The following is a 17,322-nucleotide window of genomic DNA, read 5'->3' on the forward strand; positions in this document are numbered from 1 at the left end:
TTTTCAATTATTTTTATTATCTTGAAATTAAAGTGAAAATATTGTATAGCTCTCTATGTTGCACAAATTCAATAACCACATCCAATCTTAATTTACATTTTCTTTTAGAATATTAGTATGAATTTAAATTATGCCCTTTAATGAACAGAAATAAAAAACACATACAGTTTGCTATCATTAGATATTGTCAGAGACCTTTTTAGGGTCCTATTAACTTCCATTAGTACTCCCATAGCATTTTTCTGAGATGGCAGAAATATAATCTGTGCTGTTCATTCTGGTAATGAGTGATCATACAGCTGCCAATCATGTAGAATTTGGCTGCAGCAACTGTAGCCCCATTACTGCTGTTATTTAATTCTAATTGAAATGCAATCTTCGCTGGATTCTCTGATGAATCATGAAGCTAGAGGAATGCTACTCCTGCCATTGTGACATCACACAACCTGAGCACTTGGAAGGATGAAACAGGATGAGAGTTTATTTCCATCTTTAGCTACAAATACATAAACAGGATCAGACCTCTGAGAACCAAGGACTGAGCATACTTGACTTGATCTCTCTTCCTATTTGTACAAGCATTAAAAATTGGATCAGATATATAAGAAAGTCTGCATTTTATTTATTGCCTATCATTAATAGAATATTTTCAATGTGTTAAAGGTAGATGTGTTACCAGTAATAATGTAAATGCAATTAGTATAGTTTCTTAATTTAGTCTTGCCAACATTTCTAACAGAAAAAAAAAAGTTTAAAAAAAAAAGCAAGTTTCAAGTTTTCTAATGAGATGTGCAGCCCACATGTGTATCTTGGACCTACAGGTCAGTGTGACAACAGCTGAGAGCATCCTGACATTTGCTAGCAGTTTTTGTTGTTGTTCTTGTTCTGCTTTCCAAAGTTGACTTCTAAAAGTCCTACAAACATGGAAATCAAAAGGAAGTTCTTTTTCTTAATTGAAGTCATTATTATATAATAGTTCTGCCAAGCATTTTAAAGAAATATATAATCAGCTGTTTAATAAACATGTGATAAGTTAAATTTTCAGTTCAAAACTGTGTCCAAAATATGCAGGTTTTTTTTCCTGACACCGTAGATCAGTTTGTACAATATTAAAAAAAATAACCTTTATATGACCTTTCTACTATGTTACTTAAAGAATGAATCAAACTACTTTCTACTTTGAAGAATGGAGTAAATGTTCTAAGATGTTTTATATGGTCGCCAATGAATTCTTCACTTATATTCATATGTTTGTTTAAACAAGCCTAACATTTTAGGAATACACTAAATGAGGAACTTACATTAGTAAGCCAACAGGCACAGGCCTGTGCAACTCTCTTACACTTGGGAAAACACTCTTGTCAGTTAACTAATTGTTAGAGATTACTTCCCAAACTACATGTGTGACTTCTCCACCAATGTCAAACTGGTTATATTGTGAACCAACTATTTTCCTTTCAGTTTAGATTCTAAAACATCTTTGAAAAACCTGAAATTTGTTGGGTACTTAATTTTTATTTCCTTCATGCCCAATCCCTACGAGATTTACTATACATCAGATATGTGAAGTATTGTTCTAGCAGATATGCATTTTTGAGCTAAAGCAGTGGTCCTCATATGATAAGTTTATACTGGATAAGATCAATGGCCAAATATTTACTGTTGAATGAAGATAATCTTTATTTCAGGTGTTTTTCAAAGGAAGGAAAATATTTTCATCTGTGAATGAAATGCATGGTTTCCTTTAAGTTTTAATGACAGCAAAGTATTTGGAAAATACTCCGTGTTTAATTTCAAGCATTTGGAATACCTGGGGGTAAACACAGGTAGGAGCCCTACCTCAACAGTGATTTCACATGTTTAAACCTCAAGTCATTATAGTCTAAATGATTTTAATTTCTGAGGAGTGGGTGAGCCATTTACACCCTTTTTTACCTATGTAAATAATCTACACTGAAAAATATTATTAAGGATTTGTTGTTTTATTACCAATACTTTAGTCTAAGTTGAGAGTTTCTGGGAAATTTTAAGTCCGGCCTAGTTAACTTATCCACACACACACACACACACACACACACACACACACACACACAAAATACATTTCCATGATTTTCAGTGTTTTCAACCAAATTTTGTCATTAGCCATAAATCCTATAAGTTGCAACTGTCTTGAATTTTGCACATGAATCAAAGAGAACAATGAAAACCTCCGAGGATTTAAAAAGTCCTATTATTATTTAGTGCATTTTCTTCTAAAGTACTTAATAAATGTGTAACACTGTTATGGAATTTAAAATAACAACTTGAAACCCTCCTTATTTTGTAATAAGTTCTGATTTTCTGCACATATAAATATTTAATTGGTAAGTCAGTCATATTATATAAACATCATTGTTTTTATATAATACATGTAAATTTCATTTGTTGAGCACTGAATTTAGATTTCTTTTTATAATATAGTTTAGTCATGTTTTATGCAAAGTTCTCAGAATTTCATCACAAAAGTCTTTTGGTTTTTCTTAGAAAAATTAAACAAATGTGTTTTGGACTGTTCTAAGAAAACCAAGCCTAGACAAGTAGCATTTTAAGGTTTGTTTCAAAATGTCTGGGATAATGGTTTGTGAATAAGAACAGCAACAATAAAAAACTGTTCATCACTGACATGTTCAAGGTGTCTTTTAGAAGAAGGAGGATCACCCTCCTTTAGTGAAATTTGTTGTCTAGATCAACAATGCAAAGATTAGGATAACTGTACAGTGTTCTCCACTACAAACACACAGGGTAGAAGACTGCTATTCATTTGTTAATAGACAAAGACATACTGAGTACTTCAATCCCAAGAGCACTCAGAAACATGGACAGGAACATTCAAAATCATCCCCCACTCTGATCCCATAACTTTTGGTTAGGTTTTCTAAATATTCTGACTTCAGACTCTCAGAAGGGTAGAAACTGTTCATCTGATAGAGCTTTCTTTGGAAAATTTCGTAGCATGGTGGCTTAGTTCAGGGAAGTTCCCAGGAAACACTCTGCTCAATGCTGTCTGTCAATCCCGTATGAGAAAGTGCTTATTACTAAGGGAAGAATCATGGTGTGGCTAATGGCTGAAAAACAGGTGCACCATAGACTGTGTTCGTCACCATCCCATGCAAAATCTCTTTCCTAAGTGCAACTCCAAGATGAATATAGAAATATTGAGCTGAAAACCTCTCTGTAAATCATAATCAAAAGTAAAATAATTTTCAAAAATACTTGTGATGGCCTCTGATGTAAAGAAATTACATCATAATATAGGGATCTTTGAATCTGTTTTATAATAGGTTGACCAATGATTGCTAAGTTCTCGTAGATCCCTCAAACAGTTTCAGTCCCAAAACAGACTTCAGTACCCTCCTCCTTCGGTTGTCCTTATCCTCACCCTCTTTCTTCTCATTACTTTCTCTGAGTGTCAACACCGAGATAGAACGTTTTGAATTAATTACCCAGAGTTTTTTAATTTCTAAAATGTCTCAGAAATACCAAGATCGTCTCTCTCCTGCTGCACTTGGTCTAGAAGTAGCTCCCCTTTCATTCCTAGGCAGAAAACCGTCCACTGGCTCAATGTCAATTGTGTGCACTCATGCAGCGGATCAGGATGGAGCAGGCTAGTGAGAGAACCTTGGAATCTCCTTTTGGTCCTTTTGGAACAGGAGCTGTGGCCATCTGTTTAAAAATGCTTTGTAATTGGCACGATTCTTGCCCAGAGCTGTTTCTTTCCTCTTGTTAGTGTCCATAATGGACCTTTATGCTTTATTTTCTGTTTGAACCTTCTCTTTCTTTGGCCAGTGTTTCTCTTCCTCGGGTTGAATGCTGCATAAATCCAGTTTCAGTGATTCCCTCCATTCCCTAGTCCTTGAAGTATCCTCAGACTATTGAGGTTTTATAAAGGCTTTGACTGCCAATACTAAGAGAAAAAATAAAGGCCAAACAAAGCTCCATCCTGTGCTACCATGGAAACCAGACCCTTCCATCCTGGCATTCAGTTCCTGCGGTAAGGGATAGAGTTTGAAGAAGTAATACGAGGAGCTAGAAAATAAGAGTATCAATGCTCCAGTCACACTGAATGGACTAGGACATAGAACTGGAGTTTTGTTCCTGCCTCTTGCTATCGCCAGCACCAGTACTGCATCTGTGTGTCAAGTTACCTGTAATAGTGCCAGCTTGGATGGAAGAGAAAGGAAGTTAAGGACATTGAAGAGAGCCAGTCACAGACAACCGAAAGAAAAGGAAACCAAAGTATACAGTAGAGAATATGTCTGTTTCCTGGTAGCTGTGTTGATCAAATCTTAAGGTCTGTAGTGATGTACAAACTGACCTCCATTGAACATTTAGATGAGGACCCTCGTTTTCGATGATGCTTGTGGCTTTTTATTCTAAACTTTGTTTACTCAACATGATTCAGTTTCTGATGGGGTGGTGAGTTTGAGGTTATTGAAACAAATATATTCATTTTCTCATTCATTATTATTTTTCTAGGATCAAGTGCAGAAACTGTAATGAGATTTTTAAGCCATGAGTTAGAGCCCCAGATGCCTAAATAGAGTAACCTCATCAGCTCCATCATTGGGTCAATTAAGAGACCAGTTTTGGTCAAAAACAGAGGGCAGAGAAAGGTATAAAATGATATAATGTCTCCAAGTCCATTTTAGGAATGTTGACATGATCATTGGATTCACTAGAGAACAAGGGGTCTGCATAATTAAGCAGTCCTTGTCAATTTATGATCCTATTAAGCTCCATGATTGCCTCAACTCCAGTCTCTCAAGGTGTTTTCATAAATTGCTAATCATTACCATCACACGTGGAAACCCTCTGGTTTCTGCATGATGACGACTTTAAGTTCAGAGAGCAGTTTCAACTTCGTGGAAAATTGCCTGTGCTCGGGTATGTGTGTGGTGAGGGAAGAGGGTGGGAGGAATCTCTTCTAAAGACCGTGCTCCTCTTGGAATCCAAGGTGCTGAGATTTAGGACAGTGACTTTCCTGTGTGACATCAGCATCGATTGATGACATATGTCAGGCAGGTAGACCCAAGTAGGAATGGGATCAGACCAAAAACAAAGGAGACAGACACCAAATGAAGGCTGAGATGCCGGGTGTTCATCTTTCATTTAGTTCCCCATGGGGCTGCCCAACTGAGAGCTTAAAACTACATTAAAAGCAGATTCTAGGTGCTGTCATGATAGTCTCTTCTACTGTCCTTAATGTCTTACACGCTAGGAGCAAAAGAAACAAGTTTCTATAGCTCAATCCTGTAATAACTTAAAGGGACACAGTGCAGTGGTCTCTTACTTCCCTTATGCCAGCACATAAGCCATCCTTCCTGGCATGGTGGACACCTCAGTATCTGGTGACCATTTGCTGGGGAAAGCATATTTTAAAGGAACGAAAAGGATTTATTTTTCTTTTTGCAGGTTTGGATTCCTGACTTTTATATAGGTCGGGAATACAAAAGCAAGATTTTATTAAGTGACACGGTAATAAGAGTGGAATTGATTGCTGAGAGACCTGCTTTATGTCTGCAAAACTAAGAAGCCAGGGTTAGTTTCTTCCCTCCTTCCATCTTTCCTTCCCTCCTCCCTCCTTTCTTTCTTCCTTTTTCCTTTCCTCCCTCCCTCCTTTCTTCCTGCCCTCCCTTCTTTTCTTTTACATCCTGACTAGTTTCCTCTCTTTTCTCTCTTCCCAGTTCCTCCTCCCCGTTCTCCAACACCCCACTCCTCCCTCATTTCTATTCAGAAAAGGGCAGGCCTTCCATGGGTCTCGACAAACCATGCTATGTCAAGTTGTAGGAAGACTAAGCACCTCGCCTTACATTAAAGCTGGGCAAGGTAACTTAGTATGAGGAATAGGGACCTGAAAGTCAGCACAGGAGACTCAGAGGAAGTCCCTGTTCCCACTGTTAGGAGCCCCTCAATAAGACCAAGCTACACAAATGTCAAATATATACGTAGGGCCTAGGTCAGTCCTATGCATGCTCCCTGGTTGTCGGTTCAGTCTCTGTGAGTTCCTATGAGTCCAGGTTAGCTGATTCTGTGGGTTTTCTTTTGACGTCCAAAGCCAGGGTTTTTATGTAAGAGATATGTCCACCTTTGACAAAGTCCACAGGTAAGGCCAAGTGGGGCCCTTTCTACTACACATTAAGCTGACATCCCTGTACACTAAGGAATGTGGAGACTCAGTTCGTCCCTGGCACTGCTCAGAACTCTAATAGCCTTTGTTTGCATCACAGTATACACACACTCGCTGAAGCTGGAGAGAAAAAAAAAATTTTTTTCTTCCTACTCAGCACCCACTGTTTCATGTAAGAACAGGCCAGAAAACTAGAGAAAGGAATGTCTCATGATGGGTTGAGTACCTTAAGTTAGAGTTGCAACCACCGTGTGAAGTAAAGCGTGGGCTAGCCTGGGGTCAGCAAGTTTTAACTACCATAGTCAGCAAATGGACACCAGAGTGTAGTGTAGAATGAAAGGAAGAAGGAGAAGGTTGGGATTCTGTTTTCTTTTCTTTTTGGTTTGTTTGTTCAGTGGGGGGGGAGGGGGAGGGTGTGTGTGTGTGTGCACATGTGTGTGTTTCCCTGTCATTAACTTTGAAAATTACAGAAACTTAAGGCAAGTATGATTGAAGCCAACTCTCTTCAGCATGTTTCAAATGAAACTGATATATCCCCTTTTATTTTACCCCAATATCTTAGCTCTTTGGAAAACTCAAATATTCTGAAATATATTTCCTGGACATACACAGATCAGGATGGTTGCACATTGGTCCTGACTTGAATTTACACATCAGAAGCCCCTCAGTTAAGCGTATTCTCAATCTGAGTGAGAACGGAGAAAACCTGAATGTCAGGGCCTTTTCCTCTCCTAACAGTGCAAGAAAACCGTCGTATGTGGATGGAGCCAATGACCTTAACCTTACGGCTGCAGCATCCTTACCTAAGTCATTTTCTGCCTTTTTTCTTCTTTTCCTTACAGCAATTCAATAAGATCAGAGGAATTAATTCTCCTCAGAATTGAAAGTTTTATTTAATGTTAATATTGAATAATCATTGAGAAAATACCTTAAGCAAAAAAAAAGTTTCCAGAAGCAGCTAGATATAAAATATTGGCTATCATAGACATTATGGTTATTTATATATTTCCAGTATAATGCAGCAAACATACTTAAATATTTCTGTGACTTTCTTGTCAGAATTTCTATTGATAAGAAATGAACTCAGCTTATTGAATAAAATATAAACCAAAAAATTTAAAAACCTACCAAATACTTGATTTTTAAAAAAAAAAAAAATTCTTCAATAATAATAGATTCAAACCAACCAAGTGTTGCCTAAAATGTTGTGTCCCCTCTAATCAGGTGTCTTTTGCTACGGAAATGAGTTATTGCACCTGTGTATTTCAGTCTCTAGTCCTATCATTCAAACAAAATCACGATTCTAAATTCATGGTTTCCTTCATGCAGTGGAAAAATAGCACTTAAACTTGTAAGTGTTAATGGTGCATTTATACTCAGTTTCATCCTCTGATTACTACAGGCATGTTTCTTTAGTTTTTAAGCTGTTTTAGTTCAAATTCCCATACATAATGTAAAGTTAATTAAGCAAATATAAAATCTAAGGATCAGATGAGAATTTCAGTCCATATAATTAACAACTAAAATGTTTAATAAGTAAGTATTAAAACCTTGTTTTTACCCTGCGTCTGTAAGAATGCCTTCCCTTCCATTTCAGTCCTTTCTCCCAGCTCCCATGTCTCAGTCTAGAATTGCTCAGTTAGCATTAATCAGTTTAAGCCCTGTACACTTAAATGGATTTTATATAAAATTGCATATATTACAAATATATACATGTTGTATTGTGCTTATGCATAGATGTACATGTATGAAAACATATACTTAGTAATGTGAAATATATTAATATCATATAGGTGAATGAAAAGAGAAGGAAATGTTTGCTAAATGTAAGCTTTAGCCTAACCACAACAAGTCTAGTTTAATGTACTTCTTTTGCAATGGGCACTTTTTTCTATTCATCATATTTTCAGCAGCATCTTAGTAAATTATAGCAAACTGTCATTTGTAATAAAATTTGATCTTGTAATAAATAAACCAAATGAATCATTGATACTTGTTGTATAAATCTATGCTGTAGTTATTATTCGAAGGAAGTTATTAGAAGCATTCAAAACCAAGGGACAATGGAAATAACACATTTGACAGAAGTAAAGTAACTTTTGGTGAAATTTCACTGCTAGTACCAATGCGCTTTCTTTTACAGAGATCCAAATCAATATATAGGAATAGAGCTTTTTAGAATTACTACAAAATAAAAGTAAAAAGCTTTTAAAAATTGCCTGGAAAGACCCTGCCAGCAGCCTGAAGTAATAATGCAGCTCCCTTTACAGGGAGCATTGAAAGTCTACTTAAACAAACAGCCTTTGTGCAAGGCCTGACAGTGCTATTGCAGTTTTGTCTCACATCTAGTAAACACTGCCAATGGGAGGAAACCCGCTCTCCTGTGGTTTTGTTGTACCCTTGAATGACAGTGATGGAGCACTTGCATGATGTGTTTGGTGCCTTGCATGAGGAAGACATGCAAAGGCAAGGTCCAGTCTGCATGCTGCTTAATGAATGTTTCTCCTTTTCTCTCCTTCCTTGTCATGTGCTTTCAGAAGACAACAATGTGGAAGGTGGGTGCTTTCTACCTTATTTTTCAACTCCTCTTTGCTTTTTATTTCTCAGTATTCATAGAGTACATCTCGAATATAGACGGTAAGTTGACCTTTCTGATCATCCCTTGATTTCTAGTTGTGTATCACTTTGCATATGGAACACATCTGCACCTTCCACCCCGTGAGTCTCTGGGATAAAAACGCCTTCAATCTTGCTTCCAGTGCCTGATGTATTTCAGCAGCCCATATGAGTCTTAAAATACTTAATGCAGTGTTCTATATGGAAACAGGATACAATGCTACTTCTTTTATTTTTTTTAAAAAATAAAGTGTTTCTTTGAAGTTTCTAACACAATGTGTGATTCTGTCTCCATTCTTTTTCTTTTTTTTTCTTTTTTTTGGAGCAAAGTAGTTTCTTTTCTGGTGTATATCTTTACTACTCTGTCATTTTAACCTCCTTGGTTTGTTTCAAATGATTCAAATTATAAAAGAACATAGATTAAAACACTGAGAATAAGAAAGAAGCACACATTTAGATTGAGATACAAGCCATTGCCAGTGGAAATGAAAGCTCACAGTTCTGCCATGAGATCGTGGGTAAGTATATTTATAACATTAGTGTGTTAACACAGGATGACTGATTGGAGTATCATTAGATTATCTCAATCATGGAATTTGGGGAAAGTCATATATCTTTCCCATTGGTTCCTAAAAGCATATTTCAATATTTTATTGTTATAGAACTTGGGTGAAGTATTCTGATATTACCAACCAAATATGGAAGAGATAAACACAAAAAGCATTAGCTGCAGCAAAAGAATAGACAGATACGTTTCTCATCATTTCACACCCATTTTTTTTTTAAAAGTGGTCCTGCTGTGTAGCTCAGCCTAGAGAGCAGACTGCCGCCACAATTGCAGACATTCACCTTGCTTTACCTGCTGAGTACAGCCACACCTGGACTATCTCCTGCTACACACATTGTATAATCACAGTATTTAATGGTTGTCAGCAATGTGTGGACATTTGTGTGTCAGGAAATGGAGTTTAACATAAATCTACTTTGTTGCTACAGGTTGGGAGGCAGTCATTTCATAAGCACACCTACGTTTCTACACATGAAAGGCTTCTCACAAATTGCCTCTAGTGAAAATGAAAGTTTAGTGCAGTTGATGTCACAAAGGGGTCATTTCTTTTCAAAAAGAAGACTTCATTGTAATACAACATTGATTGGTGCAAGATCAGCATCAAATTTGTCACCTTTTCATGGTCAATGATTGTTACAGAACTATACTGATATTCAAGCAAAATAGGTGAAAATTTCTAAAGAAACAATCTGTCATATCCCCCGAATGTTGACTTTATATCCCTTCTGATTTCCAGTTTCATAATTTTAAATTTGTGAACATACAAAAGCTGTAAAGTTTTCTTCTGTATTATTAAACAATTCTGTAAAATGTTCATTCTTTTTCTCTCTTTGAATTTCTAAAGGACTTTAAAGTCAATCTAATTAGTAGAAATGCTCCTCCATAATCACAGAATCATTTGGTGCAAGGCATTGATAAGATACTCAGAATAGAAGCCCCTTAACTGTTGTAATAGAGTTATTAAATCATAATTTTAATATCTTGCTTTACAATGTGACTATAAGAATACAGCCAAGCTCCCTTTAGAGCTAGAAATGAAACAAGAGAAATAGTAGTCCCTGGAGATTTATTAATTTCCTTTTGGGTGCAATGTTAAAAGTACCACAGATTTCTAAGTCTCTTTTCTAAAAGTTAGATCTCCAGAAAGTTTAGATCTTACCAGGGCTAATTTCCCGAGGTAGACTACAAAACAATCCTAGAAATACAAATATGTTTCTAGGTGGAAATATATACATTCACAACAAATATATACATGTGTACAGATGTGTATATATATATGCCAATGTCTATATGAAGATATGTGTGAGATTAAATGAAAAATTAAAAATTTGAATGAATGAACTTCTTCTTTACCATATAAAGAATTGAATTAATCACATATAAAATATTTTTCACTTATGTTATTATTTTTGTTGAAATCCCTCCAGAAATGCTGTTCCAGAAACATCTTCACTGTTAAAAGAATTTCCAAATTATGTTGTGATTTCAGGATAATTTCTAGTTGTATCAGCCTTACCAAAATATAAAAATACACTTATGAGTTTGAAAAAGCAGATCAGCGGCAACCGGTGCATGATGCTTTCAAGTTCAAAGTTTCAAATCTATTTGAAGTATCATTAGAAATTGAAAAGACAGACTTTTTTAAACTTGATCTTACATTTCTCTGATTGTATATAAAGTTATTGAAATATATCCAAAAGTGACAGCTGTGTTTCTGAGTTGATACTAAGCTGCTATGATTCATGATTTTCAGAAAAAGTACTCTTTCACGTGACTCTTTTGTCACGTAAACTCTTGTTTGCTAAGATGATCCTAACAGTTGGGCATGTTGGCAAAATGACATGAGGACTATGGTTGAGGCTATCCTAGGTTACATACTGAGAACATGCTTCAAAACCAATCAAAGCAAGAGTCTATTTTCAATTTTCTTTAGAAAAATAGTGATCTTCATAAAAATTTCTTGGGGATATTATATCTGCAGTGTATAACTTGAGTAAATAAAGGAGCATAAACACAGAACAACATTTAATTAAAATGATAAATAATTTTCTTCCCATGAAAAATTAATTGAATCTACTTAAAACTTACCCATTCTGTCTTGAAAACATGACTGTGTCATAAATCCAAGCTTTTCAATTGCATGCCTAGTTATCTTGGTTTTGCATTTGAGCCGCCTGCATCAGACAAGGGGACATTTCTGCATTGTCATTTCAATGTAACTTAGGCCACTTCCCACTCCCACACCCCATTTAATTATGAAAGTTCTCATTTTTGAAGAGAGGAAAAAGATCAGACCCAGCCCATGATAAAGACAATCTTTTGGGTGTTCGTAAAATATAATTTTATTGCCAAACAATGGCAAGCCCTATGGGGACAATGTTCCAAATGTTATCAAAGCACACGAAGGGCAGATGCACTATTTAAGGGACTGGTTGAATTTAAATCATGCTCTCATACTTTTGCTTGTTCTAACTAACACTTAGAATACACAGCACAGCATATGCTGGTGTTTATACTGCTGTTTTATAACTCTTTGCCCCAAAGCATTCCAACCAAGGGTTGAAAGAATGTTTTTGATTTGCCTCTGTGATACGGGCATGTCTCATAGGAAGCAAGATGTCTGTCACTGAACATTTTTGTCACCGTGACAACCCTGCTTTCCCATGCTCCCTTGTTTATTGCTGACTGTGCTCTTGTTTCCCTTCAAGGTCTGGCACACCTGATGATGGGCGACCAAGGTATGGGTTCTGCTCCTTTTCCAGTCTGCTTTCAGTGTTTTCTTGTTCTGTAGCTGCTTTCAAAACCATCGCTGCAAAGTATGGCGGATGCTTGGAAACGATGTGGCTGCAAATGAAATACATAGCTTTTGTTCACATTTTCCATGGTTTATTTTCTGCTTCTATTTGTTGGTTTGATGTTGTTTTGCTCCTGTGACGCTTGTATCCCTCCATCCCTCTCACTGTGACATCTGCAAATAAATAAGACATAAGAAATTTGGCTGAAACCCTGCTTTTCTTATTGGTGTCTATGGGAGAGTCCTTACAGGAGAGGAAAATCCAGAGCAGTCAGGAGCTAACATCTGAAACCCCCAGTATCACCTGCACCATTAAGAGTCCATTATTCATCCATGCATGGCAGTTTGGGAACTTGCAGACAGCTTTGACTTTTGGTTTCCAGGGTGCTGATTGTAATATTCCATGCAATTGATACTATGGGCATTGAGGTTCTTCTTTTATGTAACTTTAAACATGAGCATGGGCTTCTAATCCCTTGCATGAACCTTTCTGTAAAAACAGGCAGAATTCTCAGAATGTATGGACTGCCTTTCCATTGACTTCAAAACATTGTTTATATTCTCTTGTCTTGTTTAATTTTCAGAGAGCAGTGCATCTACATATATTCATAATTCTTCTTGTTGTTTTTCTCCTCTTTATTCTCTTTGTCTGGAAATCCTTTCTTCATGGACCCATCTCATCAAATGCATAGGTAAAAGTAAAGGTACTACATTATATTGTTTCTTAGTTTCATCTGTGTGGATTACAGTATGTCTAAGTTATGCAAATGTATGTAGACCTTTGGCATTGGTGAAAGGTACTGGGAGGTAGGTATGTGTATGTTAATGAATATTTATGAATGTAAGGTAAGAAAGCGTTCTTCGAAATATTTTTGCTTTGCCCTCCCATGTCCATGTTTTGCTTTTTGGACTAATTTTTTCCATGTCAGTTGCTTATATAATTAGTATATTTAAAAATTAGCTATAGGTTGTAGTGTCAGTCCCTGCAGTATCATTTAATGGTATTTAAATGATGAGTGTAGTGACTCTAATTATATCTTCCTTGTATATTCGTCTCTGAATGGACACACCTGCTCTGTCCATTCTGCCTGATGCAAGCACCATTATAGCACAGCTCCTGGGTTGTATGCTCTGGATTCTTCCCTTGTTGCCTGCTAGATGCCATAGAAACACACTGATGTCATGGAAGCCCTAAAAGGCAGCACTGTGGTGGAAACAAAAGAGGAAAAGCAAGCTTGCTCTTTATGCATACTAACATGAAGAATGTTAATAGCAACTATATATTGCTGTGTCACTTGGTAAGTCAGGCATGAGTACTCTTTGAAGTATATGGAAGAAGAAGCATGTTCGGTTTGCTGTTTAGATGCATCTACATTGTGTTTAGCAAAGGAAATAAGTGACTCACAGCCCTGGTAAATGTTTAGAATGACCCTTTTTTGTTTTAAATTGTGAAATAGTTAATGCACCCTTGATCTCTGATTCTAAATCAAAATTACCCTTAGATACAGCAATATGTCTTTTCCTTGAATTCCATGACACGTTCTTATGTGTTAAAAGTTAACATCGTGACTAGGATGAGCGTTTGCTGCTCTACCTTCTTGCATTTGTATCATCCAGCATGGAACGTTTTCTGTTTCAGAAAAGCATCTGAACATGAGCCAAGCATTAAGTAAGAAATGACATCTAAGTTAAACATTGTAAAATAGAGCTTTCACTTACCTGTCACAGCTTTGCCAGTTGGCCATGTCCAATAGTACAACTTCATTTTGTTTTGAGTCTTAGTCACTGTGACAATGATGATGTCATCAATTCTCTTAAAGCATTGGTGAGTCATTTTTGGGTAGTTTCTAAAGCCTTTGCCCAAGGCTTACATCCCATTGACAGAGAGCTCTAGTGAGTGTGTCCCTAATGGTCTATATACTGTTCTGCATGTGGACTTGGGGTTAAGATTATATGTAGGAAATTGTCTTTTGCTTTCTTGTTAATAGAATGTGCTTCAATATGTGTATGCCTATATTTATATGAATGTATAAGCGTAGACTTTGAGTATATACAATCATCCATTATACTCTAAAAAAGTAACTCTTTTAAAAGTAACTCAAAATACTTTTCTAGTTATATAACTAAACATATGAAATAGTAATATTTACATCCAGTTGATAACAACTCAGTGTAATTAACGTTGAGAGTCACTTCAGTATACTATGTAAGTCTTAAATGTTTCTGCTGATATGTGTAACAGACATTTTCTTCATCATTTTTTATCAAATTTTTGTTCTCCATTGCAAAGCTATAGAGGAAAAACATTTGATTTTTCTATTTCATTTTTTTAAAAAAAGATCATTGGAATCAGTGTGTATCTAATGATAGATGGAGGGGTTACTTTGAATATCAGAGTTGCTGTCACATAATTGTTTGTTCTAGATATATAAAAATGAAAAATAAACTTTGTCAGTTTTTCACTGTGAACTGGTTTACCAATTTACATTCTAGAGCAGAAAGTACAATTGTGACTGTCATGGCATCACACTCAGCCTGTCAGCATACCATGTGGATGAATTGGTGCACAGACAAAACTCAATAAGAGCATGAATCCAGGTCAATGTATTTCTGTCACTCAGTTGGAAGACTAACATATTGTCTAGGAATTTCACTTTGTAACTTTCTACATCTACTTCAATGCTAGGTGTGCATTAAAAAGAAGCTAAATCTGACTCATGAAACATAACTGGTTCATTCTGTAAACTCTTGTTTCTCTCCAATCTTTCCATCACCATGGAATTATAAAGCACTCTTCTCTACTCCACTTTTCTCTGGCAGAGTGAACTAAGAATCTTTGAAATGGACCTCTGGAAACTTACCTATTTCTGTGTCTGTATCTAGAAGCAAAATTGAATTCAAGAATGCCGGTCATCATTAATGCTTTGATTTCTTTTGTGAGAATTTTTTTTTTACTAAATTCCAAGTACCCAGTTAGAGATGAATGCATTTCATTTAAAGAAAATAAGTAAAGATAGAAGTGAAAAAGAGAGACATTTGAAAAAAAACCTCTTCATCGTCCTGATTTCTTCCACCAGAAGGTAACACTGGAGTCCCTTTCTGATGGACCCTTCCCAAGTGGATGTGGACCCTGATCTCTTCCAGCTCATTCAGGGTTTGGAATCTTCAAAATATTTCACCATTTCAGTATGACAAAAATGGCTAAGGCAGATGGATACAGGTTAGGGGTTCATGTTGTATGGTAGCAGAATCATGAAGAATGAAATGAGTGTTTTCTCTTCATGGTACATCATACTTAGGTCTGTCAGCTGGTTATTCTGCTTCAAACTAGAGAGTCAATAATTTAAATTTGTTTTATGATTTAAAATGGAATTATTTCCCCTTTAATTAAATATAATTAAGAATAATCTCCATTTTAATGGATTATAGCTTTCTTTTGGAGAGCTCATGCGGTGCCCATGGAAAATCTAACTGCTGCTGGCTGTATGATTCCAAATAGTCTTTAGGGTATTGCTTGTTATTGATTTTACATTTATTTCACTTGAAAGTTGTCAATGGCATTATTTTTGGGATCGATAGTTATGGTGATTTATTTTATTTTTACTTAAAACCTAAATTTAACAATTTCCCTAGAAATTTGGTGTTTTCCTCACCCCTGTCTGTGTATGTATGTGTACGCACGAGCGCACTTGTAGGTGCAAATGTATGAGTGTCCTTGTCTATGTAACTGTTCAGGTCATTCCAACAATTGTTTATTTTTAAATTTACTTATTTGGTTTTACTATAATAGGTTTCTGAAAGAATGAATGACTCTTAAGTCAAGAAAAATAGCCATATGTTATACATGCAAATCCAGCTATAATTGCTGGTCACTAACTGAGGGTAAGAGGCTAATTATATCAGTTACATATTGATGCTTTGAGGAAAGGCTTGTATTTTCCTTCACAGCATAGGATTCTAATTGTGCATTTATATGTTTTGTTTTATTTTATGTCACCTTTTTCTAGTAGAGTGGAAGCTCCATGAGGGCAGGCAGTTCATGTTTCTGGTTGACCATTAGATATTTCCAGGACATTTCTTTTCTTACTGGGTCTTGAATTTGCCATTTTAATGATACCAGTGAATACAATGTGCCACTATGGACTGGAAAGGGAATGGGTCAAAGTATAAAAAGGAAGGGGTAAAAAGGATGAGAAATTTTTTTAGGTATTCAGAAGAAACTAGCAGAAGATTATACAGGATGTGTTGATTTCTCCCTCTAAACTTTCTTTTGCCTTTTAAATTTCATCCCAAAGCTATTGTTTGTCTATCTATCAATAATCATCATTCTGATATCACTTCCATTTGCCTTAGCATACCAAAGAGTGGATCTCTAAAGAAATATAAAGTCAAGGTATTATTATCTTTAATTCTCATGGTCTTTGCACATAGAAGAAGAATTTACAGCCAACAAATGGGTTCTGGGAAAAGGAAAATTCATTTTCTGCAGGGATGAATCCCCTGATGGATTTTTAATGTCATTTGTTGCCACAAGGAAAAATAACCAAATCTATAGGTCATGTGATGTCTATTTGATTTTATCCTTTTTTTTCTAATTTGCTTAACTCTAGTATACCATAGAATATTCAGCTGTTAGAAAATTCCAAATTGAAGTCTTGTATTTTGATATGTCTATTTTGTGTCTTATATAAATATAAATCCTATACCATGTGTGTGAAATAATTCTTCTCTCGAATCTATCAAATGAACATTTATTATTTATTCATGATCCAAGGTGCTTAGAGAAGGTCAAAGTTTTATAAGCCGAACTCTGAAATGTGTTTTCATGTATTCAAAAATGTATTACCTCTGTGGTATTACTGATATTTAAGATTCAAATCAGAATAAATCCTAAGAAAAATCAAAATAATTTTTCTCACAGTAAATAGCCAGATTCCTTAATAATTAACTGATAACAGCCCTCAATCTTGTAGTATTTAAAAACTTTTATGTCCTGTCATATTATTCTATTAAACCCACTCATAAAATAAATTTGATATTTGTATAAGAGCTTAACTTCCTTGTGGTATTTATTTTCTTTCATTTCTGTAATAGTCCAGTCAGGCTGCTGTAATAAAATGGTATGGATTAGCTTAGGTTCTAAACAGCAATTCACAGCTTCAGAGCCTGGGAAGGCAA

The 17,322-nt window shown here is 35.7% G+C and overlaps 1 protein-coding gene across 1 annotated transcript in view; it reads left to right on the forward strand.

Moving 5' to 3' along the window:
• Positions 1-17,322, forward strand: part of Nrxn1 (neurexin 1) — a 1,063,094-nt gene that overhangs the window by 90,265 nt on the left and 955,507 nt on the right. Inside the window, exons 3-4 of the mRNA XM_050146062.1 lie at positions 8,704-8,721; positions 12,059-12,088. Coding sequence (XP_050002019.1) covers positions 8,704-8,721; positions 12,059-12,088 — 48 coding nt within the window. The remainder of the gene's footprint in view (positions 1-8,703; positions 8,722-12,058; positions 12,089-17,322) is intronic.

The sequence above is a fragment of the Alexandromys fortis genome, unplaced genomic scaffold, assembly GCF_014885135.2.
Source record: "Alexandromys fortis isolate MF-2015 unplaced genomic scaffold, M_Fortis_MF-2015_v1.1 scaffold_42, whole genome shotgun sequence".
Taxonomy (NCBI): Eukaryota; Metazoa; Chordata; class Mammalia; order Rodentia; family Cricetidae; genus Alexandromys; species Alexandromys fortis.